Source organism: Silene latifolia, chromosome 10, assembly GCF_048544455.1.
Source record: "Silene latifolia isolate original U9 population chromosome 10, ASM4854445v1, whole genome shotgun sequence".
NCBI lineage: Eukaryota > Viridiplantae > Streptophyta > Magnoliopsida > Caryophyllales > Caryophyllaceae > Silene > Silene latifolia.
This window is the reverse complement of record NC_133535.1, coordinates 162,249,257-162,273,531: the sequence shown is the minus strand read 5'-3', so window position 1 is coordinate 162,273,531 and position 24,275 is coordinate 162,249,257. Positions and strand designations below refer to the sequence as shown.

At 36.7% G+C, this 24,275-nt stretch overlaps 3 protein-coding genes and 1 non-coding gene across 4 annotated transcripts; all 4 read right to left on the bottom strand.

Annotated features, from left to right (window-relative positions):
* Nucleotides 1-8,897: 8,897 nt before the first annotated feature.
* On the bottom strand, nucleotides 8,898-11,281 carry LOC141608816 (uncharacterized). Its single transcript, XM_074428161.1, has 3 exons — nucleotides 10,743-11,281; nucleotides 9,624-9,970; nucleotides 8,898-9,376 (listed from the first exon to the last, which is right to left on the bottom strand). Exons 1-3 carry the CDS (start codon nucleotides 11,279-11,281, stop codon nucleotides 8,898-8,900), a joined length of 1,365 nt encoding a protein of 454 aa, XP_074284262.1.
* A 130-nt stretch (nucleotides 11,282-11,411) lies between these two features.
* On the bottom strand, nucleotides 11,412-12,266 carry LOC141608815 (receptor-like protein EIX2). Its single transcript, XM_074428160.1, has one exon. The coding sequence runs from the start codon at nucleotides 12,264-12,266 to the stop codon at nucleotides 11,412-11,414; it is 855 nt and encodes a 284-aa protein (XP_074284261.1).
* A 2,294-nt stretch (nucleotides 12,267-14,560) lies between these two features.
* TRNAR-CCG (transfer RNA arginine (anticodon CCG)) lies at nucleotides 14,561-14,634 on the bottom strand. The gene has a single exon. It is a non-coding gene; the product is annotated as a tRNA-Arg (tRNA).
* A 300-nt stretch (nucleotides 14,635-14,934) lies between these two features.
* On the bottom strand, nucleotides 14,935-22,012 carry LOC141606942 (receptor-like protein EIX2). The gene is made up of 3 exons (XM_074426325.1): nucleotides 21,139-22,012; nucleotides 20,033-20,125; nucleotides 14,935-17,506 (listed from the first exon to the last, which is right to left on the bottom strand). Exons 1-3 carry the CDS (start codon nucleotides 21,937-21,939, stop codon nucleotides 15,110-15,112), a joined length of 3,291 nt encoding a protein of 1,096 aa, XP_074282426.1. The 5' UTR covers nucleotides 21,940-22,012; the 3' UTR covers nucleotides 14,935-15,109.
* Between the last annotated feature and the right edge of the window lie 2,263 nt (nucleotides 22,013-24,275).

The window sequence follows — 24,275 nt, the reverse complement described above, 5'->3', positions numbered from 1 at the left end:
CCTTAGCCATGGGTCTCTTTTGGTTGAATCTTGCGCGTGTCGTGTCATTCTTGGAGGACTAGCCTTGCTTCCCCTTTTCCCGCCTTAGAATGTGTTTCTTTGGCTTTTGTGAACATATTTGGGTTGCTTGTGCCACGCTTATGGAGTTGGCACCTCGTTGAGGTTTTGAGACGGTTTCACCTAACCTAGACCTTTCAATTTGAAGCAAAACCCCGCTTAGATGAGGAAAGCGGGTGACTTTTTGTGATGCATCCTATATGTCGATCCGTGCTTAATGTTGGATGTGTCAAGAAGTTTTCCGCAAGCTCCCACTTGCCTTGCATCGGAATGCATACCTCATTGTGTTTCGGTGTGAGTTGAAGGGACGGAGAAGGCCCGTTAATTGCCTTTCATCGGATATTATTAGTTTAGCTAGTTCTCTTATATTACGGGTCTTAGTTTAATTTAATGAGCTTACTCGAGGACGAGTAAGGTTTAAGTGTGGGGAGATTTGATGAGTCGTATTTTGGTTATATTTTGCCCCGCATTTATAGCTTATTCCGACTCGATTTTGTGCGTTTCATTGATTATATAGCTCATTTAAATTAGTAATTTATAATAATTAGTCCTCGTAGTTATCTTTAATATTCAGTCGGGTTTTTATATAATATCAGTATTATTGCTATTATTGTGTTATTATATTAATTATTTTATTAATTATAATTTGTAGGTGAAGGAGAATAATAAAGACGGGATTCAAGTTAGAGTAAATCGAGATGGAATTGAGATGGGTCAAATACGAAGTATAGCATTAATCAAATGTAGCAAAGTCAACTTTGACTTAGACGCATATTCACTGTAATCAGGACATTGCTTCTTCATCATCTTCCCCTGCATCATTCATCACCATTTTTTCCGTCATACGAAATCACCACAAAGATTTCAACTTTCACCTTCATTCAGTCATCCCCATCATCAACGCCATTAACATACCTCCATTTTCACCATCTTCATTTCACCAACTTCCCCTGCCATAAACACCTCCCCTGCAAACCACCATTGACGTCCCCTGCTCCGTTTCTCAATGCAACGACAACCAGCAACAATTCCTCTATCAACCCGACATCCGCATTCAACCACCATACCACCACGACAACAAAAGCAACTCCACCATCACCAAAGCATAATCAGATTCGAACTCGGAATCGAAACGAGTTATTTGGAAACCATTGTTCTCCATGCCGGCTTGCCGGCAGCCGACATGCCCTGCCGGTAGCCGCACACGCTATTTACCTCCTTTTTATGAAGACTCGCACGGCCCTAGCCCACCGGCACAAGCACGCACGCAACACCACAATCCACCTTGCATCAATTTCTTGTGCTCTATGCCGGTTGCCCGGCAGCCGACAGGCCGGCATAGACTACACCCCATTTAATTCAACCCCTTTCTTCAAGCTACGCGCTGCCGACACCTCGCACCGACCGCCGGCTGACCGGCAGAGCCCCCCCTTTGCTGCGTTTTGTCGTCTTTTTCCCGTGTTTCCCCTTCCTCTTGAATTTTGTTTTGTTTGTGTCATATGTGTCGATAGATGAGGAGTATTATTATCATTATTAGGATTATTATTATTATTATCATTATTATTAGTAATTACTAATTAGTAGTATTATTAATATTAATAACTAGTATAAAAGACCACACATAAGAACTTTAGAAACACATTAGACTACCATAGAATTAGATAGAAATTAGTTTACCTTAGTTTTATTCTCTCTAGTCTCTCTATATTGTAACTCAAGAACCCTAATATTTTCATTCTCATTTTTCATTCAATAAAATTTGCAATCTTTCTTTAATTATTAGTTAAATTCTTCCTTTGTTTATGCAAGTTCTTCATCTCTCATTAGTATACAATTAGTATTTTGGGTTGTATTTGAAGATTAGAAGAAATTCATTCTTCCATTATTGTCCAAGATTGTTACTTTCCTCTTTGTTGGTACAATTCTCATCTTTTGTTTACATTATTTTCGTTTGTTTACATTTCTTATGTTGTTTAATTGTTATTCATCAAAAGTATTAGTCTTTATCATGTTTGCAATGTTTACTTGTGTTTTGTTGGAATTTGTTGTTAATTTCTCACCCATGAACATGTGTGAGTAGTCTTATCTAAGGTCATAGGGGGAATTTGGGTAATTAAGGGGATGAATTTGGGTTGTTAACCTTTTGAATTGGGTGATTATTTGGTTTCTACTCTGAATGCATTTGAAGTGTTTGTGGAAATGCCTCAATGAAAATTGGACATTTTATTAACATGTTTGGCTTACCTTGGTGCATTGTGCTATTAGATAGTTTTAGAAGTGCTTATCGATGAGTTTTAATGAAAGTTAGAACATCTCTTTGATGCATTCGATCCGTCTTGGTGCTCATGCTATTGGGTAGTCTTAATGCTTTATTTGTAGCTAGTTCATCTCGATCAAGTGACAACTTATTGAGGAGCTTAAGGTGACTAAGAAATTAGTCTTAAACTCTTGACCACTATTATTACCCTTTTCTTGTTAGACCTTGTTTCTCCCCCTAATTGCCCTTTGTGAACCCAAAGACCTTAGCCTTCCATCAATTGAATACAATCCCATTTAGTTTAATTTAATTTGTTTGCATCTTAATTTAGATAAATCAACATCTTATTTTGTTTGACTAAACTAAAGACTTAAACAAACCAAGTATCTAACCCCCGCCATCTTCGTGTTCGACACCCGAATAAATACTACTTTTATTTGGTTTTATAAATTGTTTTTGATTGGGAAGTGACGGCAAATCTCTATATCAAAAGGGTAGAGGAAAATGATCTTTGAAAGTCACGGAATTTAGGCGGCGATAATCGATGCAAACTCTCCACCCGGTTTGAATCCGGGTGGGAATTAAAGCTCCTTCTTTGCCCTCGATTACCGTCATACCACCCTTTTTAGGTACACATTGAGTGGGGCTTACCCATTGAGAGTCACTAATTGGGTAGATGATTCCCATTTGGAGTAGCTTGATGATCTCTTCCTTCACCACCTCCATCATTGGTGGGTTCAATCTTCTTTGTGGTTGACGAACCGGCTTTGCTTCCCCTTCCAAACAGATCTTGTGCATGCAAACGCTTGGGCTTATCCCTTTTAGATCCGCAATGCTCCACCCAAAAGCTTCCTTGTACTTGTGCAAAACATCCACCAATCTACTTTCTTGATCACCCTTAAGTTGGTTTGAAATTATGAGGGGTAGAGTGTTGTTTGCCCCAAGAAAGACGTACTTCAAGTGGTCGGGGAGTGGTTTTAGATTGGGGGTGGGTGGCTTAATGATGGATGTAAGTGGTCTTTCAAGGGAGACCTCTAGGGGAAGGAATTTGGATGGGTTGTCATAAGAATAGGAAGAAAAACATGATTCGGATGAGCTGGGAATTGCGCAGGCTGCGCTAGGGGTCTGTGTAGGCTGCGCATTGGGCTTGCGCAGGCTGCGCCTGTGCTCGACATTTCTTCCTCAATTTCTTTCATTTCTTTTTCTTCCTTTTATTCTTCTAGTGGTTCTTCCTTTTCCAATGCCTCTATATTTTCCTGCACATCATAAGACAACAAAAACTGCAACCCTTCCTTCTCGACATTGTTAGTGAGGGTCACCTCAAGTGGGTCCCTATGACTAATTTGGTAAACTCGATTTGCCAAATATTCAATTTTATCAAGAAAGTAGCAACAACTCAAATCATCGGTCTTTTTCATCGTCTCATACACATTATATTTCAAAACTTTCCCTTCAAATTCCATGGTCAAAGTTCCATCATACATGTCAAGTTTGATTTTGGAGGTTCTCATAAAAGGCCTCCCTAGCAAAAGGGGTGTAGTCTTAGAGTCCGGTTCCATGTCCAAAACATAAAAATCGGCCGGGAATATGAACTTATCAACCTCTACCTACACATCCTCTACAAGACCTTTAGGGTGAATTGTAGAACGATCCGCCAATTGGATCACAACATTGGTCTTAGACAAGGGAGGCAATTCTAAGGTCTCATAAATGGAATAAGGCATGACATTAATGGAGGACCCCGAGTATAGCATAGCTCTAACAAAAGCTTTGCCTCCAATTGAGCACGGTATAGTTAGCATGCCCGAATCATCGCACCTTTTGGGAAGATTTTGTTTGAAAATTGCCGAGACATGCCTACTAACCGTGACTCTTTCAACTCCTTTCCTTGGCTTCCGTTTAGGGGTGCAAAGTTCTTTGAGGAACTTTGCATACCTAGGAACGGTGTTAATGATAGTAAAAATAGGGATGTTGACCTCATATTTCCTAAAAGTCTCATAAAGATCGGAGTCTTTATCAAACTTCTTGGGACTTGTGAGGGCACTCGGAAATGGTACCTCCGGTTCATACTCTTGTTCAATCTCTTTGAGTTGATCCTTTGTGTTGGTGCTTCCTTCCTTTCCTTTGTCAATGCTCCAAGGACTCTTTTATTTTTCCTCATTAGCTTTTGAAGATGACCCTTTCTCTTGTTCAACCACAAGCTCTTATTCAATTTGCTCTTCAACCTCAATAACCCTTTCTTGTGACTTGCCCCTTCTCTTCTTCTTGGGAGGGGATTCTAAAGTTCTCCCCTTCCCCAATGTCATAGCACTAGCATTCTCTCTAGGAGGAAATGTAGTGGAGGGGATAGAAGTGGAATTTCTTTGGTTTTGCTTGGCAAGTTCTTGAGCAATTTGTCCAAGTTGGACAAACACCCTTGTCGGCTTCAATCTTGTCAAACCTCTTGTTTGTTTTGACTTGCTCTTGCAAAATGTTCTTAAGCAAGTCTTGAACACTGGGTTCCTTTTGAGAATTGTTGTTGTTACCTTGATTGCCAAATTGGGATGATTGACCTTGGTTTTGGTTTCTACCTTGATTGTTGAAATTCCCATTCCTATTTCCTTCTTGATTGAAATTCCCATTCCTATTTCCTTGAGAATTTGAACCTTGACCTTGTTGGGAATTTTGGTCCCTCAAGTGGTTGAATTGACCATTCACAAAACTCTTTGAGGTGTCACCACCCCAACCAAGTCGAACATTGTCCCTACTACCAACATTGTAAGTATTTCCACTAGGGTCATAATTGTAGTATCCTCCCCCGGGAGGATTCCTAGCATTGTAATTTCCATACCCCATTGCACTTACATTCTCCACTCCAATTCCTTCTTCAATCATGATGGGGCAATTTTCCTCCAAGTGAGGACCTTGACAATAGTTGCATTCCACTTGATTCCCTTTGCCCCCATCTTTGTTTGGATTGTTCACTATCATATTCTTCACTAAGTGAGTTAAATCATTCACACTTTGCTCAAGGCTTTGAGTAGATGAGGAAGATGTTCCCATTTAAGAAGTATTCCTTGTTCCCCTTTGAGTTCTTCCATAATTCCTCGTAGTAGAGGCAAGTCTCTCAATGATTTCCTTGGCCTCCGCTATGGAAAAATTTTCCAACCCTTCTCCGGTAGCGGAATTGACCATTCTTTGATCATCTTGGCCTAACCCTTCATAGAAGTTCACAAGAAGATCATCATCGCTCAACCCGTGATATGGGCATTGAGCCACCAACTTTTTAAACCTCTCCCAATACTCATACATGGTTTCACCATTGAGGTCTTGTTCTATGGTGGTAATGGCCTTCTTAGCACGGTTGTAGCGTGAATCGGGGTAAGATTTTTCAAGAAAGACCGCCTTCATTTCCTTCCAAGTTCTTATAGACCCCGGAGTAAGGTAGAAGAGCCAATCTTTGGCCGCGTCTAGCAAGGAGAATGAGAAAGCCCGTAGTTTGAATTGATCCTCCGTTACCCCATTCGGAATTGCTCCCTCACAAATCATATGGAATTCCGAAAGGTGACGGTTGGGATCATTCCCCGCATGACCGTGAAACTTAGGCAAGTTATGAATAAAGAAGCCTTTGAGTTCGAAATTTGCATTGGCTCCTAGAGGAGGGTAGGTGATACACAAGGGTTGCTCATCATAATTTCTTGCTCGTATCTCCCGGATGGTTCTCGTGTCATTCGCCATAGGGGGATACTCTACTTCAATCGGATTTACTTCAATAGGTTCTTCTAAAGGTGCTTCTTCTACTCGATGTTCTCTTTGTGCTCTTTGGTACCAAGCATTAGTAAATAACCACGAATATGCTCCAAAAGCGTCCTCTTCCACGGGGGTTGATTCACCGTGTTGTGGAGAACTAAACATAAACCTTCGCACTACACACACAAGTTAGAACTTCCACTTACTTATCAAAACAAAGAGAAGAGAAATAAGTAACATGCAATTTAACAATCAAGCCTTTAGCTATGTTGCCCTTCCCCGGCAACGGCGCCAAAATTTGATAGCGGTAAAACTAGGTGTCGTAAAAAGCTAGAATTAACCTATCAAATTAACAATTTATAAACCAAACTCAACTCTACACTATGCAATTAAGAATAGTAGTAAAGGGAAGTAAGGGTCGGACCCAAGAGAAGGGATTTAAGACTAAAAACTTGAATTTAGATTAATTAATATGGACAAAGCACAAGACTATGCACAAACTATGGGTATTAACAATGAACAACAATAGAGAGACATATATGGAGAATTGTCATGGAGAAAACAAGTAACAAAATCAAGGAGATGTTATTTTCCCTATGAGACAAGGTAACAAACACTTGGTATGCAAGTAACAATTATAAGAGGTGGGAACTTGGTATAATCCTACAAGTTTCAACTTTTCTCAAAGCAAGACTCTTTTCTCTCCAATTTTCATTTACCCAACAACAATCCTCAAGCAAGTGATTACCACTATCTAAGCCAACAATGATAATCCTACTTAAACTACAAATTCTAACATTAAACCATGTAGGAATTGTAGCTAAGAGCATGAAGAACAAAACCAAGAGGAAAGTAAATGAGATATCACAAAGATATGTTTAAACCAACAAACCCAATGATATAATCAATTTCTACTCACAAAGGTTGAAACTTTAAACCAAGATAACAACAATTATGAGATGCTTCAACAAGTTATCACAAAAGCAAGGAACTTTGCAACAACAAGCAATAGATGAATATTAAAGAGGCAAGGGTAATTACTTCTCACAACAAAACATTCATCATGACATTCAAACTTAGAAATTGAAATAAATGAAAGAGTAGAGATTAAGGAGTCAATACAATGATAAAGATGAAAGCTTGCAATGGATTACACCAAGTAGGGAAGGATTTAGCCTTCCATAGTCTTCATAAACCCAACAATAAAGAAAGATTACAACTTGAATGGAAAATTGTCTTCTAAATTATTACAAGATTAAAACCCTCAAAATGAGATTAGATGAGATGATAGAATGGTAGGTGAATGCCTTAGGTCTTCAAACTCTCGGGTATATATAGGGCTTCACGAAAACCTAGAAAGATTTCCACTTAAGAAGCCCAAAAAGAAGATTAGAAAACCCGTATAGCAGAGCTGCGCAGGCTGCGCAACCACTGTTCTTGCCTGCGCAATAGTGCGCACCTGCGCACCCTGTTTGCGCAGGCTGCGCACAGGCTCGCATTTCTGGACTTCTATTTTCCACGAGCTAGACCTCTTCAATTACCTTCATTTCTTCTAATCTTCATTCTTACTTCTCCCAACTGGTTTTCGGGTTGCAAGTGATCCTCTCGTGCCTTGTCTTGACCTTTGAAAGATGCTCTATTGCCCCTCGGGTTCCGTGCATTAAGATCAAGTGTCCAACCGAGGTAAAGTGCACAAGTTACCACCACATAACCAATTGCCAAATGCTAGGAAAAGTGTACTAAAAGACCCATATTAAAAGACACGAGGGTGATAAAATCACCCTCTAAGACCGACACAATACATTACTATCAATAATTAAGAGTTAAATAATGAATTGTGGGCCACAAATATTAAAGTAAGGAATAAAATAGGATTAAAAGAGTTGGGTGGGTGGGGTAATAGGAGAGAGGTATGAATAAAATAAGAGTAAAAAGTTATCAAAAATAGAAAGGGGAAGAAAACCTGAATAAACGTTTTAGGAAATAGGGAAGAATATGGTGAATTGGAGGGAGTAACAAGTTTGCAGAAGACGTCTTATTTCTTACAAAAGCTGATCGACATAAAAGCAGTTCACGGAAGACAGCCTATAAACACTATAATACTCCCTCCATTTTTCTGTTTTCTTCCCATTTCCCCTAATATATATTTATATATGTGAGGAGCATTTTCGTAAAATGGGAAGAAAACAGAAAAATAGAGGGAGTACGTGCTATCGTCAATAATGTCGACAGAATACACTTAAGTCAAAAGTTAAAAATAAACTAATCCCCAATAAGAGCAACAAGCAAACTAATTATGTTAGTCGCGATTAAAAAAGAAGCATTTCAGGAAAATTGCGAGTGGAATATTAGCGACAAATGAAGACGACTTTGACTTACAATATGTAAACTTGTGACTAGAATTATGTGATGAGTGATGACCTGGCAACATACGTCTGAAGTTCCTGCATAGATATGAATTTGATAAAACAAGGAGTGAATACATATATATTCATCTTAATGGTTCAGAGTTCTAAAACGGTTTTATACTAACGGCTTTTCTTGACACTATATTACTATATGTATACTAAAAAAACAGGGGAGTAGAGAAAGAGAGGAGCTCACAATATTATTCATTTATTCTGATCTTAAATCCGCAAGACAAAACCCGATTTGAAGCTCACAATACTATATGAGTTTTGATTGGGTTGTATATTTCTGAGACAACCTTATAGCTCGCCCAAAGTGGATTTTTGGTAGTCTTTCGCAAAATGAATAAATGAAAGGTAGTTGAAAGCCAGAAATAAAATGAAAGGTAGTTGTTCACAAATGACCTTAAATAAAAAGGCAGTTTCTGACAAAAAAACTCTATATATTACTTCCATATTATGGTAAGCCTAATATCATAGTAGTGTCCTAGCATATTTTTACAAGATCTACCAAAGCCATCATACTTGAATTCTTGACAACATTTAATATGTTCAACATTTGGGGTTGTCTTATTCATTTCGCCGAAAAGTAAACCTTGTGATGATCCTACATACAGGTTGGCATCAATAATTAGGGAGGACTCAACTGGCACAGCAATAGCAGGTTTTAAAAGGGGCAGTCTTTGATGACGACCATACAGCTCGAGACCATTTCCGGGAGGTTCATCGTAAAGGGTAGTACGATAGTACTTGGTCTCGTAGCTGGTTGAGTAATTGAAGCACTTATATTGAGCTACAAGTGTTCCATAGACCTCAGGATAGACGACATTGGAAGAATCCTTGGAGACGATAGAAACCATCACCCTAGCCTCTACCGCATATGAAAAGATAGTGTAGTGAATTGCCGCATAACCACCACCTTTACCTGAGAAAAAAGATTATACATCAGACTTTTTGAGTTTTTGTGTATTTTTTTCGAGTACAATAGAGTTTATAAATTACATTTTAGTGTTAGATGTTAAAAATCAATTTTTTTTGAGCTTATAATTTTTTTCAGTTATAATTTAACTTTTTGAGATTAAAGTTTAAGTAAATAAACTCAAAAACTTTAAATTAAAACTCAAAATTTTTAGATTAAAACTTTATCTTAATGCTCCACTTACTGCCTTTACCTTGAATGCCGTTTAAAATTTTTTCATTATACCATGTTTTTTTTCCACCTTGGAGCATAATATCACACCAATCGAAGGAACCTTTGATGGTCAAACCGCCATTGATATCCTTCAGGTCGACATCCATGCCTACATGATGGCCGTCGAAGGCTTCACAGGGACCACGAATAGATATAGTTCTGCTAGAGGGAGACAAATGTTGAGGTCTGTTCTTGTCCCTCTTAAAAAGGCTATAACTACCAGAAAAGGTATAAACCACGATTCTCCCATACACACTCAGATTCTTATAACTGTTGTGCCCAATAAAAATTGAAAACACCTCCATCCTTTGTGTTATAAATATGTTCCTGGAAAATAAAACTAAACGTAATTAACGTAAAATAATAACTCTACCTTAAACGAACTTAACATAACTAAAATTACCTTAACTTAATTAGACTTAAATTGACTAAAACCAAGTTAACATACTATGTTTGGCAAGACAAATAAGTTAACCTTATTTGACCAAAATTTCAGCTATCTTATCTGTTTTTGGCGTGTTTAGAAGGTAGCTTACTTAACAAATAAGCTAGCTGGAATAAAAAGCTACATATAATAGCATTTGGGAAATAAGCTACCTGTTTTGCCCCTTCAATTTATAATATTACATTGTTATTATGTCATTTTTCTCAAAATCAGATACCATTTTAGCTAATTTACAAGATGATAATGCTTAAACAATCGGTTTGTTTACTCCATAATACGGAGTAATAATTATATTTTGGCTTCTATACACATTGAAAAATAATTATACAAACAATTGTATACCATGACAAAATAAGAAAGTAAACCAAAGATACAACAAACCATAACATTGATAAATTCTGCAGAAGTGATCAAACATAAAAATGTGTTTATTTTACTACAGTGCCAGTCACTTTATTGCGTACACAACTACACATGAACCATCTCATCTCCGGTTGATCTTAGCTTTGTCCACCCTCACCTTCAGAGCAACTATTACATACAACCAGTTATAACATCTTCAAGATACCGGAAAAATGCATGCCTCCACCTTCTATTCAACACCAAACAACCAACAACACCCCAAAAACCAGTAGCAAATCCCGACATCACTACCAGGTCCAACCCCATTTTCTTAAGCTTCTCCTTATTATCGCCTTTGTCTTTATTGCTCCTACCCTTATCTTGCTCATCCTCTTTGCTTTTACACTTCTTGGGCAGAAAATCCCCACAAAGATAAGGATTTCCGTATAAATTGAGGCTTGGTCAGATAGGATTTGTAGCTGATTGCCAGTCGGGATTTGACCTGATAAATTATTGTAGGACAGGTTAAGGTGGCTCAAAGTAAACATTTGACTTATGCTTGTCGGGATACTTCCCCTGAGGTTATTCTTTGACAAGTCAAGTGAGACCAATGACTTCAAATCCCCAATATTCTCGGGAATGGTTCCCGACAACTGATTATACGATAAATTGAGACTCAACAAGCCGACGATCTTTGTCATGTCACCGGGAATGCTACCCACCAAGTTATTGCATGAGAGGTCTATATCCACCAAATATGGTAGAGTGTATGTATATGCACGCTCTGTTCCTTGATAAACCTCACTAATATCTTCTGCAGTGGTCATTTGAGATGCATTAGGTGAAGTCATGGCTGTAAGGTTACTCAAACAAAGAGGAATGGATCCCGTAAAGTGATTATATCCAAGGTCCATGATTTGGAGATGAGGCAAGGAGCATATCTGACTAGGAATAGTGCCACTAAACTTGCTTCCTCTGAGCCTAAGTATTTGTAGTTCTAATGAATTTTTCGGCATTAAACCACTTTTGCATTTCGCCTGAGAGCTGATTTCCGCCAATGTCTAAAACTTCCAAATTTGTGAGATCGCTCAAGCACGAAGGGATCTCTCCGCTGAACTTGTTGTCATTTAAATGCAAAAAAAATTTCGGGCCGTTAGCATATTGGACAAATCCATGATTAAAGCCGGATTCACTACTATTAAAGTCGAATTCACTAACATTAAAGCAGGGAATATTTCCTTTGAGCTTGTTGTTAGAGAGACGTACAAGTGAAAGACTTGGCAAATTGGCGAAACAATTTGGAATTTCGCCGGATAAACTATTATTATTAATATCTAGAGCAGTCAACGAGGTAAGTTGGCACAAAGAATTGGGGATTTGACCACTAATTTGATTATTGGAAAGCAACAAAGTATTCAAGTTGGGCATTATATTACCTAGACCTTCTAGAAGTGGCCCGGATAATTTATTATCTGAGAGAACTATAAAGTCAGCTGAGTGATATACTATTGTTTTACTGTCATTCGACAAAAACTCCCCTGACAGAGAGTTATTAGAGAGGTCCAATGTGAAAAAGTTAATGGGGAAAATAAGAGACCCGCTAATCTTGTTGTTAGAAAGAATCACAAAGTAAAGTCGTTGCATTGTATGAAACCAGCTCGGCATGGGTCCGAAGATATTTCCATCTGACAAAATGAGTTGTGATAGGTTCTTTTGAGTTTGAAGCCATGAAGGAAGTTGTCCGTTGATTTTGCAACTATCAGCCAAGAATGATTGAAGTTGGAAAGGAGGGACCCAATCAGAAGACAGGTTGAGAGTTAGCAACGTATGAGACATGTCTAAGTCTGTCAAGCTTGAGAGGTTAGCAAAGTGGGGTTCAGACAAAACTGTACCTTCCAACAGATTGACGCTAATATCTAAACTTTGCAGCTTGGAAAGTTTTCCTATTGATGTTGGTACTTTGCCACTCAACTGATTATTAGAAAGATCTAAGGACTCCAAGTTAGATGGAAATCTAAGAGATGATGCTATTGAGCTCAAATTATTTTGGGAAAGATGAAGGATTTGAAGGTTAGTTAGATTACCTAATTCAGAAGGAATTAACCCACCAAGAGAAGCATTTGAGATATTGAGATACCTGAGTTGCTTCATCGAACCCATAAATATCGGAATTGAGCTATAACTGAAGTTATTGAAGCTGAGATCCAAGTTTTCCAGTTGTCTCAGCTCAAGCAAATACACCAAGGATTCAAGCTTCTCCATTTTAAGTAAGTGATTAGTGAGGTTTCCACTAAGATCGAGCTCTAGAATATGGCCAGTTGTGTTATCACAAACCACCCGTTTCCATTTGCAGCATTCCTCACCTTGCCATGAAGCTGAAACATCTTCGTCAAAATAGGTGAGGTTGTGCTTGAAGTTGAGCAGAGCCGCTCTTTCAGAAGGTATACACCTCAAGGTTGAGTTGGTGGGTGAATTTCCATTACAGCGATACCATCTTACATTCAAAAAGATAAAGGTGTAAATCAGTAGGTAATGGTAATGTAGAATTTTGTTTAAGACTGTGTTCTCCATTGTTGCGAACGTACAATGGTAATGGTAATGTAGAATTTTGTTTAGTTTAAATATTACACCAAACAAATTTAACGAAGGCAAGCTAAGACTTATAAATTACAATAGTCAATACTACTACACTTAATGAAGAAGCTATCTTCCATCTCTCGAACAATTTGATAGGCTGTGTGTGATTCGTTAGTCGTTACATATGACAAAAATCAAAGCGTATTCACATTATAGTTGAAGGTGACTTGTAGACAAGGTAAGAAATATATTCATACTGTGATATTTTCATACATTCATTACACGGATAATTCTTTGCGGATCAAGGATTATTGGAACTCAGCGGCGGGAAAGAACTCCACAAGGGGAGAACGGGTAATAGTATATGGAAACTCGAAAAAAGTTCTAAAATTTCAATTAAAAACTTTGAAATTTTTGTCCTCTGATGTGGGCGAGCAATATATAGTGAAATATTGTTATAAACTCATATCATTATGATTACCCTTTCTTTAGAATCGACCTCACGGTTGAAGTAGGAACAGGGGCGAGGCCACTAAGGCTTTCGGTGTCGTAGCCGCTGCACCAAAGGCGAAAAATTTGGTTAGAATTTTGTGATTTGCTACACCAAAATTTACTACTTCCACACTAATTATCTATACATTTTACCTTGAATATATATTTTGCTACACCGAAATCAAAATCCTGGACTCGCCACTAAGTAGGAAAGCTCGTTGTCTATTACCAATTGAGTTAACTCTTGTTCTTTATCATTACCGTTTCTAATCAACCAAAATTGCGACAAGTGGTCACTGGAGACGACTTTGACTTAAAAATATGTGATGAAGACTTTAACTTGAAATATATGATGACTTTTAAGTTGTGTGTGCTGCGAAAACACGTCTAATAAGTGTCTTACATACATACATATGAATTTGAGAAAACGAAAGATCTCGTTGAATGTTCATTCTTTCTTAATGGAGTTAAATATTTTCAAAAATAATATCAATGCATTACAATTCAACTCGACTCGACTCTAAACCGTAACAAATAGACCTGGAAAATGAGTCAATCGAGATTGGGGCCCGAAGTTTAAGATAAATTATAGTGCCTACTATTCACTCATTTCTTCCCTTTATCTTTTCTGCATAATAAATAACGAAATCAGTTTGAACTACACAAAAATACAAAATACACAACCCACATGCAATATGTTTATAACCTGACCAGGCAGTGATTTGAACTAAACCGAAGTCCGATTTATCACCCAATTAAGACCCAAAAAAGGGATCTCTCCACTATTAAAGTCGAATTCACTAATATTAAAGAGGGGAATATTGCCTTTGAACTTGTTGTACCAGAGAGGTACAAGTGAAAGACTTGGCAAATGGGTGAAACAATTTGGAATTTCGGCCGATAAACTATTATTATTAATATCCAGAGCAGTCAACGACGTAAGTTGGCACAAAATTCTAGCTTAACACTAAAAGTGTTTTTCATTATTGAGTAGAATACAATTTCGGTTTAGATCTAAGAGTCGCATTTTTTACGACTGATCGAAAAAAATAGATTATCATATGTCACAGTGGGATTTGAACCCACGACCTTTAAATTCGGAGTCTAACGCAATATCCACTCCGCTATGTGATCACACACTGCTTGTTTCTGGCCTTGTTAGTTGTTCACCACAATTGATATTCATCCGCATCCGTACAATATCCAAAACACACAGAACAAAAGAAATGAACGCGACATGTATCTCCATTACATTCGCAATTCCAAACATCAGATCAAACACATACATGATTAAAAGGTAATCAAGTTATGTCAATTCCAGTTTATCTACAATAAAAAAAACATTCAGCTTGGGCGATAATTGTTTTAATTGAAACAAGGTTTACTTCTGGTTCCGGCAATTTTTATGGGTGCAATTAAGTTGCTAACAAAATCCTTAAACCACAACATCAATCAAAGTATAATAAGATGCTATAGTAGACTGACTGGTAGAGCACAACAACCAGAAACTAAAATGTTTGTGAAAAATAAGAAACGATACAACATGATAGATTCCCTTATTGTACAAGCCAATTACTTGGATACATCACTACATTAACAAATGAACCGTCTCATCTCCTGATGATTCTCCTAGCCTTGGCCACCCTCACAGCAACTATGACATACAACCAGTTATAACCATCTTCGACACGCCGGAAAACTGCATGCCTCCACCTCCTATTCACCACCAAACCCCCAACAACACCCCAAAAACCAGTAGCAAATCCTGACATCACTACCAAGCCGAACCCCATTTTCTCGAGCTTCTCCTTTTTATTGCCTTTGCCTTTATTGCTGCTACCCTTATCTTTCTTGTCCACTTTGCTCTTACACTTCATAGGCAGAAAATCCCCACAAAGATAAGGATTTCCGACATATATTGAGGCTTGGTCAGACAGAGTTTGTAACTGATTACCAGTCGGGATTGGGCCTGATAAATTATTATAGGACAGGTTAAGGTGGCTTAACATATAAAGTTCACCTATGCTTGTTGGGATACTTCCTCTTAGTTTATTGTTTGACAAGTCAAGTGATTCCAATGACTTCAAACCCCCAATATTCACGGGAATGGTTCCGGACAACTGATTATACGACAAGTTGAGATTCAACAAACCGGAGATCTTTGTCATGTCATCGGGAATGCTACCCACCAAGTTATTGGAGGAGAGGTCTATATCCACCAAATATCGTAGTGTGCTCGTATATGCGTACTCTATTCCTTGAATCACCTCACTAACATCATATGCATTGGTAACTTGTGATGCATTAGGTGAAGTCATGGATGTAAGGTTACTTAAACAGCGAGGAATATATCCCATAAAATGGTTATGTGCAAAGTCCATGATTTGTAGATGCGGCAAAGAGCATATCTGCTTAGGAATAGTGCCACTAAATTTGTTTCCTCTAAGCCTAAATATTTGCAGTTCTCTAAATTTGTCGGCACTAAACCACTTGACCATTTTGCCTGAGAGTTGATTTCCACCAATGTCTAAAACTTTCAGATTTGGGAGATCATTCAAGCAAGAAGGGACCTCTCCGCTCAACATGTTGTCATTCAAATGCAAATGAAATTCCACGTCTAAACCAAACCGGTAGGAATCACGATTATTAAAACAGGGAATATGTCCTTTGAGCTTATTGTACGAGAGAAATACAAATGTTAGACTTGTAGAATTGGCAAAACAATTTGGAATGTTGCCCGATAAACTATTATTATGAATATCTAGAAAATTTAATGAGGTAAGTTGGCAAAAAGAATTGGGGATTTGACCATTAATTTGATTATTGTAAAGGAACAGAGCTATCAAGTTAGGCATTATATGAGTTAATCCTTCTAAAATTGGCCCAGAGAATAAATTATCTGAGAGATCTAAATAGCCAGCTTCACGATATACTCCTGTTTTACTGCCATCTGATAAAAATTCTCCTGACAGAGAGTTATTAGAGAGGAGCATGAAGTGACAGCGAATGGGGAAAATAGGAGACCCGCTAAGATTGTTGTTAGAAAGATGCACAAAATCAAGTTGCTGCATTGTATGAAACCAGCTCGGCATGGGTCCGGAGATATTTGCATTAGGCAGAAAGAGTTGTGATAGGTTCTTTTGAGTTTGAAGCCATGGAGGAAGTTGTCCGTTGATGTTACTGGCTGAGAATGATCGAAGTTGGAAGGGAGGAACCCAATCAGAAGACAGACTTAGTGTAAGCATGGTGTTAGCCATGTATAGTACTTTCAAGCTTGAGAGGTTAGCAAAGTGGGGTTCAGACAAAACTCTACCATTTAATGAATTGGATGTAATATCTAAAAATTGCAGCTTGTGAAGTTTTCTTATTACTGTTAGTATTTCTCCACTCAAGTTATTATCGGAAATATCTAGGCTCTTTAAATTAGATAGCTTTCCTAGAGATGCCGGAATTGCGCCCGATAAGTTGTTTTCATAAAGGTAAAGGACTAGTAGGTTAGTGAGGTTCCCTAATTCATACGGAACTAACCCACCAATAGAAGAAGATGCGAGATTGAGATACCTGAGTTGCTTCATCGAACCCATGAATATCGGAATTGAGCTATAACTGAAATCATTGTTGCTCAGGTCCAAGCTCTCCAATTGTCTCAGCTCAAGCAAATACACCGTGGATTCAAGCTTCTCCATTTTAAGTAAGTGATTAGAGTCGTTTCCATAAAGATCGAGCTCTGTAACATGGCCCGTTGTGTTATCACAAATCACCCGTTTCCATTGGCAGCATTCCTCACCTTCCCACGAAGATGAAATATCTTTGTCGAAATAGGTGAGGTTGTGCTTGAAACTGAGCAGGGCCGCTCTTTCAGAAGGTTTACACCTCAAGGTTGAGTTACTGTTGGGTGAATTTCCGTTGCAGATACACCATCTTGTATTGAAAAATATAAATGTGAAAATTAGAAGGGATGTTATTACTACGTTTCCCATTGGTATGAAGAAACAGTGGTAATTGAATAGATGAATTAGATTTTAGTTAAATTTATAAAATTCATTTAAAAAAGGAGGGAGTATATATAAAACAAACCAAAACTACACGTTGCACAGGCTTGGCCGTGGAAGTGCTACTAGAGAAGACTACTGACTTGAAAGTATGAAAGTCGTCGTCTGTTGTGGGTGGCGGGTGCCAGGAAAATGTGGCAACAAAACCTTCTTTTTCTTGAAAAATGAGTGGATTACATCATGGGTCCCTTCCCTATAAGTACTGTAACAAACAAACAAAACTAAACTAGACGTTATGCAGATTTGTGAGTAGAAATGTACGCTTAACGACCGGGCGAAGACCTTGACTTAAAATACACATTAACTGATGACTATTGGACCTGGTAAACAGATCGGGTCGTGTCGGGTTCGTGTTCGTGTCACGTGTTGTGGGTGCCAAGAAAATGTGGCAACAAAACCTTCGTTTTCTTGAAAAATGAGTGGATTACATTTGTTCATCCTAATGCATTGGAGCTAAAAATTTAGATACGGAGTATTTCTTTTGTACGAGTAAATATCTTACGGCTTCCAAACCTTAGGAATTGTCGCATTTATTTTTGGCACTAGGATTAAAGAATGTAAGAGATTGTGAATGGAATAGGGAGTTGTTTTGACCGATTTTTACGCAGCCTGGAATCCGCCCAGGCTATTTCAGGGTATTCCGGTCAGGGTTGATTATGGTGAGGTTAACTAATATCATCCTATTATGATGGTATTGTGGTCATACCTTTACAGGGTTTTATTATAAAGTAAAAGAGATAAATTAAAAGTAAAGAATAATAAAAGAAGACATGACACAAAGATTTATTCGTGGAAAAATTCTTAAATGGAAAAAAATCACGAGCACCAGACCAGGAGAGAATTTCACTATGTATTTTGCGTAGTATTAGAATTTCAAAATTTGTGTGACTCGTTAGCCATTACAAATGACAAAATTCAAAGCCTATTCAAGGTTAGAAATGTATTCATACTGTGATATTTTCATACATTCATTACACGGATAATTCTTTCCGGAGGAAGGATTATTGGAACTCGCGGGGGGTGTGTGTGTGTAAGGAAACTCGACCACCACTGATTCTCGTGATATGGTTAAGGTTTACATTTCTTTTCCCAAATGTCGCTACTTTTCTCAAAAATAATTTATGTGGCTCATATATCTCTTATTCACGAGTTTATTAAGCCACAATATGTTTTTCTAAAATCGTAAATCTCGGAACGACGGTCATTTTGAAAAAGAAAAAAAAAAACATTTTATGAATGTGTGCCCAAACTTTCTTTAACGACTAAACTTTGTCCGATTGAAGAACTCGTAAAGAGGACAATTTAATTGGGATTAATTTTGAAAGGAGAAAATAAAGACAATAAAAGTGGGATGGAGAAGCAATATAGAGTGAAATATTGTTATGAACTCATATCATTATGATTACCCTTTCTTTAGAATCGACCTCACCGTTGGAGTAGGAAAACTCTTTATCTATTATCACTCGAGCTAACTCTTGTTCTTTATCATTATCGTTTCTCATCAACCAAAATTCCAATAAGTGGTCACTGGAGACGGCTTTGACTTAAAAATATGTGACGAAGACTTTGACTTGAAATATATGATGACTTTAAGTTGTGTGTGCCTGCTGAAAACACGTCTAATTTTTAATTTTTATAGATTGTGTCATATAAATATATTGTCGACGAAAGTAATGAATTTTGGTAAACGATCTTCGTCCTTTTTTCTATATATATATATATATATATATATATATATATATATATATATATATATATATATATATATATATATATATATATATATATATATTTAAGCTAAAACTAATAATATCCCCACTTTGACAATGATGAAAAGATAGAGTGGTATGCTAAAACTGAGGAGTCGTTTGGTTGTATGTATGAATTTCCATTGCCTAGGAAGTGAAAGATCACATGAAGTTAGAATTCATGTGAATTAGAAAATGTTGTTTGGTTGCATATAGGAATTGCAATTCATGTAGGCATTTCCACTTAGCTAGGGGACCTAGGTAAGCAACTTCCTCCATTATGGAGGAATTAGAATTCATGGGAAGTTCCAATTCATGTGAATTGGGGTAACCAAACAAGTTACCCATTTTGCAATTCACATGAATTGTACTTCCTGTGTTTCTTAGTGGGTAACCAAAAGACCCCTAATAGTATACCCACCTTAATAATTCACATTCATATACTTTTTGGACGAAAAATATTTCTCATTGTTCGGTCTCTCCTATCCGACGCAAACTTACATTGGTTGATTCCATCTTCTCGTTTAATTTATTTTGATTTTCATCTAATTGAAATCGGTAACTACAATTTGTCAATACAGGAGAACATTTTCATCAAATAAATTAAATAATAAGTCTGTTAGGAAATAAGGGGGTGTTTGGTTCACACAAAAAAGTATGAGGTATGGGTTTGGAATGAGTCAAACCCATACCAAGTGTTTGTTTCACAAATACAAAGATTTCATACACATACCTCAAACCCATGACGTATGGGTTTCTCATGCCCAAGGAGGGAGGTAGGTATGAGATTGATACCCATGGGTATCAAATTAGAATGAACAAATATCTGAAAACAAAATATGGCATATTGTAAATCCAATTTTTTATATACTTTTTTATTAAATAATTATTTTCATGATTTTATAATATTAAAAATTATTATTTGAAGTATTTTATTTTATGCATTTTAACTCATACCACCAAAAATTGAAACAAACACAAGGTACGAGGAATCAAGTTCCAAACCCATACCACCGGGTATGATTCCTGATTCCAAACTCATACCCGTACACGAAACAAACGCCCCCTAATATAACTTCCCTTCTATTAAAATACTTTTTAGTCGTAGTAGAACATTGCTAATATAGCTCCACAAATTCCAGAATAAGACGGTCTCATACCACAAATTCTAGAATAAAAGAGTGATTTTTAAATAAACCTTCCCACGAATATGAAACATCTTTGTCGAAATAGGTGAGATTATGCTTGAAGTCTAGGAGGGCCGCTCTTTCAGAAGACTTACACCTCAAGGTTGAGTTATTGTTGGGTGAGTTCCCGTTGCATCTATACCATCTTGTATTGAAAAGGATAAAGGAGAAAATCAGTAGGCAAGTTAATTTTGTATTCCTCATTGTTCCGAACGTACAATGATAATGGTAATGGTAATGGTGATGTAGTGCATATTTTGTTTGATTAATCCTTATTACTCCTTACATAATTGATGGACAACCAATAAAATAATTTACATGCTAATGTCAGCTTGACGGGTTCTTGAGTAAAAAGGGATTTAATGTACGCAACTTACATAAACTTTATTTAACAATAAAGATTATAGTCAATACTACTATTCTACCTAACAGGAGCAACTAATCAAACTAGTAGTCAGACTTTGAAGTCTTAAACTAACATGCTTTCAGACTTCTTATTATCGAAAGATTATGAAATTCCGACGAGCAACTCTCTTATAAAACGATTTTATAGTTACTGTTTTTTCTTGATATATAGACTAAGAAAACCAGAGACAAGGACAAATCAATGAAGTTGGACAAATCAATGATGGATTGTAGCTAATATCTAAACTTTGCAACTTGGACAAATCAATGATGTTGGTATTTTACCACTCAACTTATTATAAGAAAGATCAAGCTCATTCATTTTTGATAGTTTACTTATTGATGTTGGTATTTTGCCACTCAACTTATTATAAGAAAGATCTAGTTTTTTCAAATTTATTAGTTTCCCTAAAGACGCTGGAATCTCACCCGATAACATGTTACTATTAAGATCAAGGAATTCTAGGTTTGTGAGGTTACCTAATTCATAAGGAACTAACCCATCAAGAGAAGCAAATGAGAGATTGAGATACCTGAGTTGCTTCATCGAACCCATTAATATCGGAATTGAGCTATAATTGAAATCATTGTTGCTCAGGTCTAAGCTCTCCAGCTCTCTCAGCTCAAGCAAATACACCATGGATTCAAGCTTTTCCATTCTAAGTAAGTTATTATAGTCGTCTCCATTAAGATGGAGCTTGAGAATATGACCGGTTGTGTTATCACAAACCACCCTTCTCCAATTGCAGCATTCCTCGCCTTTCCACGAAGATGATACATCTTTGTCGAAATAGGAGATATTGTGCTTGAAGTTGAGCAACGCTGCTCTTTCATAAGGTTTACATCTTAAGATTGAGTTATTGACTGAGTTTCCATTGCAACTACACCATCTTGTATTCAAAAAGATGAATGTGTAAATTAGTAGGCAAGTTATTGACTGAGTTTCCATTGTTAATGCTATACAAGTTTGTGGAAAACACAAGTTAATAGATACCTTATATAATGTACATGTTAATGTCATGAGTTGGAGACAAGGTAAGGAGCACATCTGCTTTGAAATTGAGTTTCTAAGAAGTTCCAATTCATATAAATTGGGGCAATCAAACACGTAGCTATTTTTACACTTCCCATCAATTATAATTCATGTATTTTTGACGAGTAACCAAATGACCCCTATATTTACATCTACAAGGCATCATTCTTTTTTTGACAAATACAATAGTGCGCAACCGCATGCAATGCAATATTCTTACCTCTTGTCCTAAAGTGGCGATTAACAGACAAACCTAGAACACATGTTTATTCCACTCGTGAGTGGAAATGTGAGAATCAATCAGAGGCTTCTTTGGTGGTTGCTTTAGTAAATAAGAGATATGGTATACGTCGAGATATCGACATCAACTAATTAAGAAATCAATATCTATCTATATTATTAAAGGAAGCTTTTTTTGAGCAATTTTAGAGTCTCCAACTTTTACAAACTACCTAAAATAAATCTAACTTATAATACTATTTAAAAATAAAGAGGATAAGAGATTGACGGGAAGAATTTGATCGTGAGTGAAGTAGTTTCATTTAAAATATTATGTACAACAACTCACACAAGATCTATTTAACTAGGACACTAGGTCTGTATAAGCAATTTAATTGTACTAAGTTCCACTATAAATATTAGAAACTACGGAGTATATAGCTGATCTTATACTCCTATAATCGATTCCTTTAACTTTTTGTATTGTAAATTTTTATTCATGTTATTGTCTTTGTTTGTTTACTTACGAGATCAGATGTGTCTACACACTATTTCGATACTGTTTTGATTTCGTTATCAACCGCTTCAATTTAATACGATTCTTTTATCTTGCAGGTGTCTAGAATATTGTTCAGGTTGCAGTAAAACCTCGCAAACATGGAAGGGCGGATCTGTGAGCACGCGTCGAAGGAGGCGGATCGGAGGAAAAACAAGGTTGGAGATGAGATGTGTGTAGGGTTGGAGATAAACAAGGGTGTTACGTTGTATGCACTATTGCTTAACTTTCTAAATGCATCACGTTCATTTTGCCACACCGAATATACTTTTATATTGTGAGATCTAATTTTGCGTTTCTTTTTTAATTTTTCAGAGAATTATGAGGGGTAAACATCGGACATTGAATTATTTTACTTCGTGGTATCATATCGATGTTATAAACGGTAACTCAGTAACTGTGCCTTCTTGAGAACATCGTTACAATTTCATTGACTTATTACGATCTATTTAAGTAGGTGTTAATGTGTTCTCATGCATGTGAAGAAGTGAAGAACATCCAGCCTTTCATTATAATGCTTACTGATTTCGTTATTGATCGTTAGAGTAATAAAGTTATAGAGTACGGAGTATTAATATTTGTTGCTAAGTAATGATTTTGTCATTAATCGTACATAGTAAATTAGTAATAATTAATATTTGTTAGTAGATTATATATAGAATAAAGATGACCTCATCACGAAAGACGGTCTATTCAATAGAAAAATATATCTATTTGATATTAATAAACGAGTTGTCTTTTAGGGGTCGTGTCACAGTGTGAAACCGTCTTAGTTATTAGTTATTGATTGTATATTTGTTTTTTTTTTTGGGTCAATCGAAGCGCGCACGTAGTCGCATTACAATAAAAGGGAAGGGGGGATTCGAACCTGAGACCTATTGTCCACAATACCTCCGTCTTAACCACTAGACTAAGACATCTTCGATATTGATTGTATATTTGTGTTAATCAAGTTTACACATGATAATAATGCTAACACCAAGCACTTTCTCCATATATAAGTTTGATTTTCCCTTAATTATTTGTGGTACGTATAAAGAAAAATATTGAATTGTAATAAAATTACTATAGATTTATACTACAAGTATAATATTGATAAGAGTTAGGCTGAACATATTTAGTACGAAGTATAGTAATTTGTATCAAAAAATTGTGCCACACTGGCAATAGAATTCGATCTATTAACCAATTACTTCGTATATGTTATATATTTATAGTCTAATCACAATTATACAACTACTAAAACAAAATTATAGATTTAGTTATTTTGAGTATTATATGAGAGGTCATTAAAAGTATATATAAGATAATTCAATATTTGTGTAACAAGTTTAGTGTTTATGCGGAGTTTGCTACCTAAATTGATTTAATTGAAAGGGGGAATGATTTGCTCACGAATACAAACAGAACAACCGCAATTCAAAATCCTACATATATCACAGTCGATGCATTAGAATTCGAACCGTGTAAGTTAAGAGCCTATGAAAAAAATGTCAAAGATGATATGTTTACGGTTCTACATACTATCGATCTCTGAGGCAATCAAAGTGATTGAGATTTGACAAAAAATAACTAG

What these genes read in the sequence shown, in the direction of transcription:
- LOC141608816 (XM_074428161.1), bottom strand. Translation starts at nt 11,281, where the DNA reads ATGACTTCACCTAATGCATCTCAAATGACCACTGCAGAAGATATTAGT. An exon ending in AGAAAATGGGGTTGGACCTG is followed by an intron (nt 9,971 to 10,742) that starts GTAGTGATGTCG and finishes TTTATTTTCCAG; the next exon opens with GAACATATTTATAACACAAA. An exon ending in AATTTTAAACGGCATTCAAG is followed by an intron (nt 9,377 to 9,623) that starts GTAAAGGCAGTA and finishes CTTTTTTCTCAG; the next exon opens with GTAAAGGTGGTGGTTATGCG.
- LOC141608815 (XM_074428160.1), bottom strand. Translation starts at nt 12,266, where the DNA reads ATGTCTCATACGTTGCTAACTCTCAACCTGTCTTCTGATTGGGTCCCT.
- LOC141606942 (XM_074426325.1), bottom strand. Translation starts at nt 21,939, where the DNA reads ATGTGCTCCTTACCTTGTCTCCAACTCATGACATTAACATGTACATTA. An exon ending in TGATTTGTCCAAGTTGCAAA is followed by an intron (nt 20,126 to 21,138) that starts GTTTAGATATTA and finishes TTTTGTTTTCAG; the next exon opens with ATATTTGTTCATTCTAATTT. An exon ending in CCATACGTCATGGGTTTGAG is followed by an intron (nt 17,507 to 20,032) that starts GTATGTGTATGA and finishes CTAATTCATCTA; the next exon opens with TTCAATTACCACTGTTTCTT.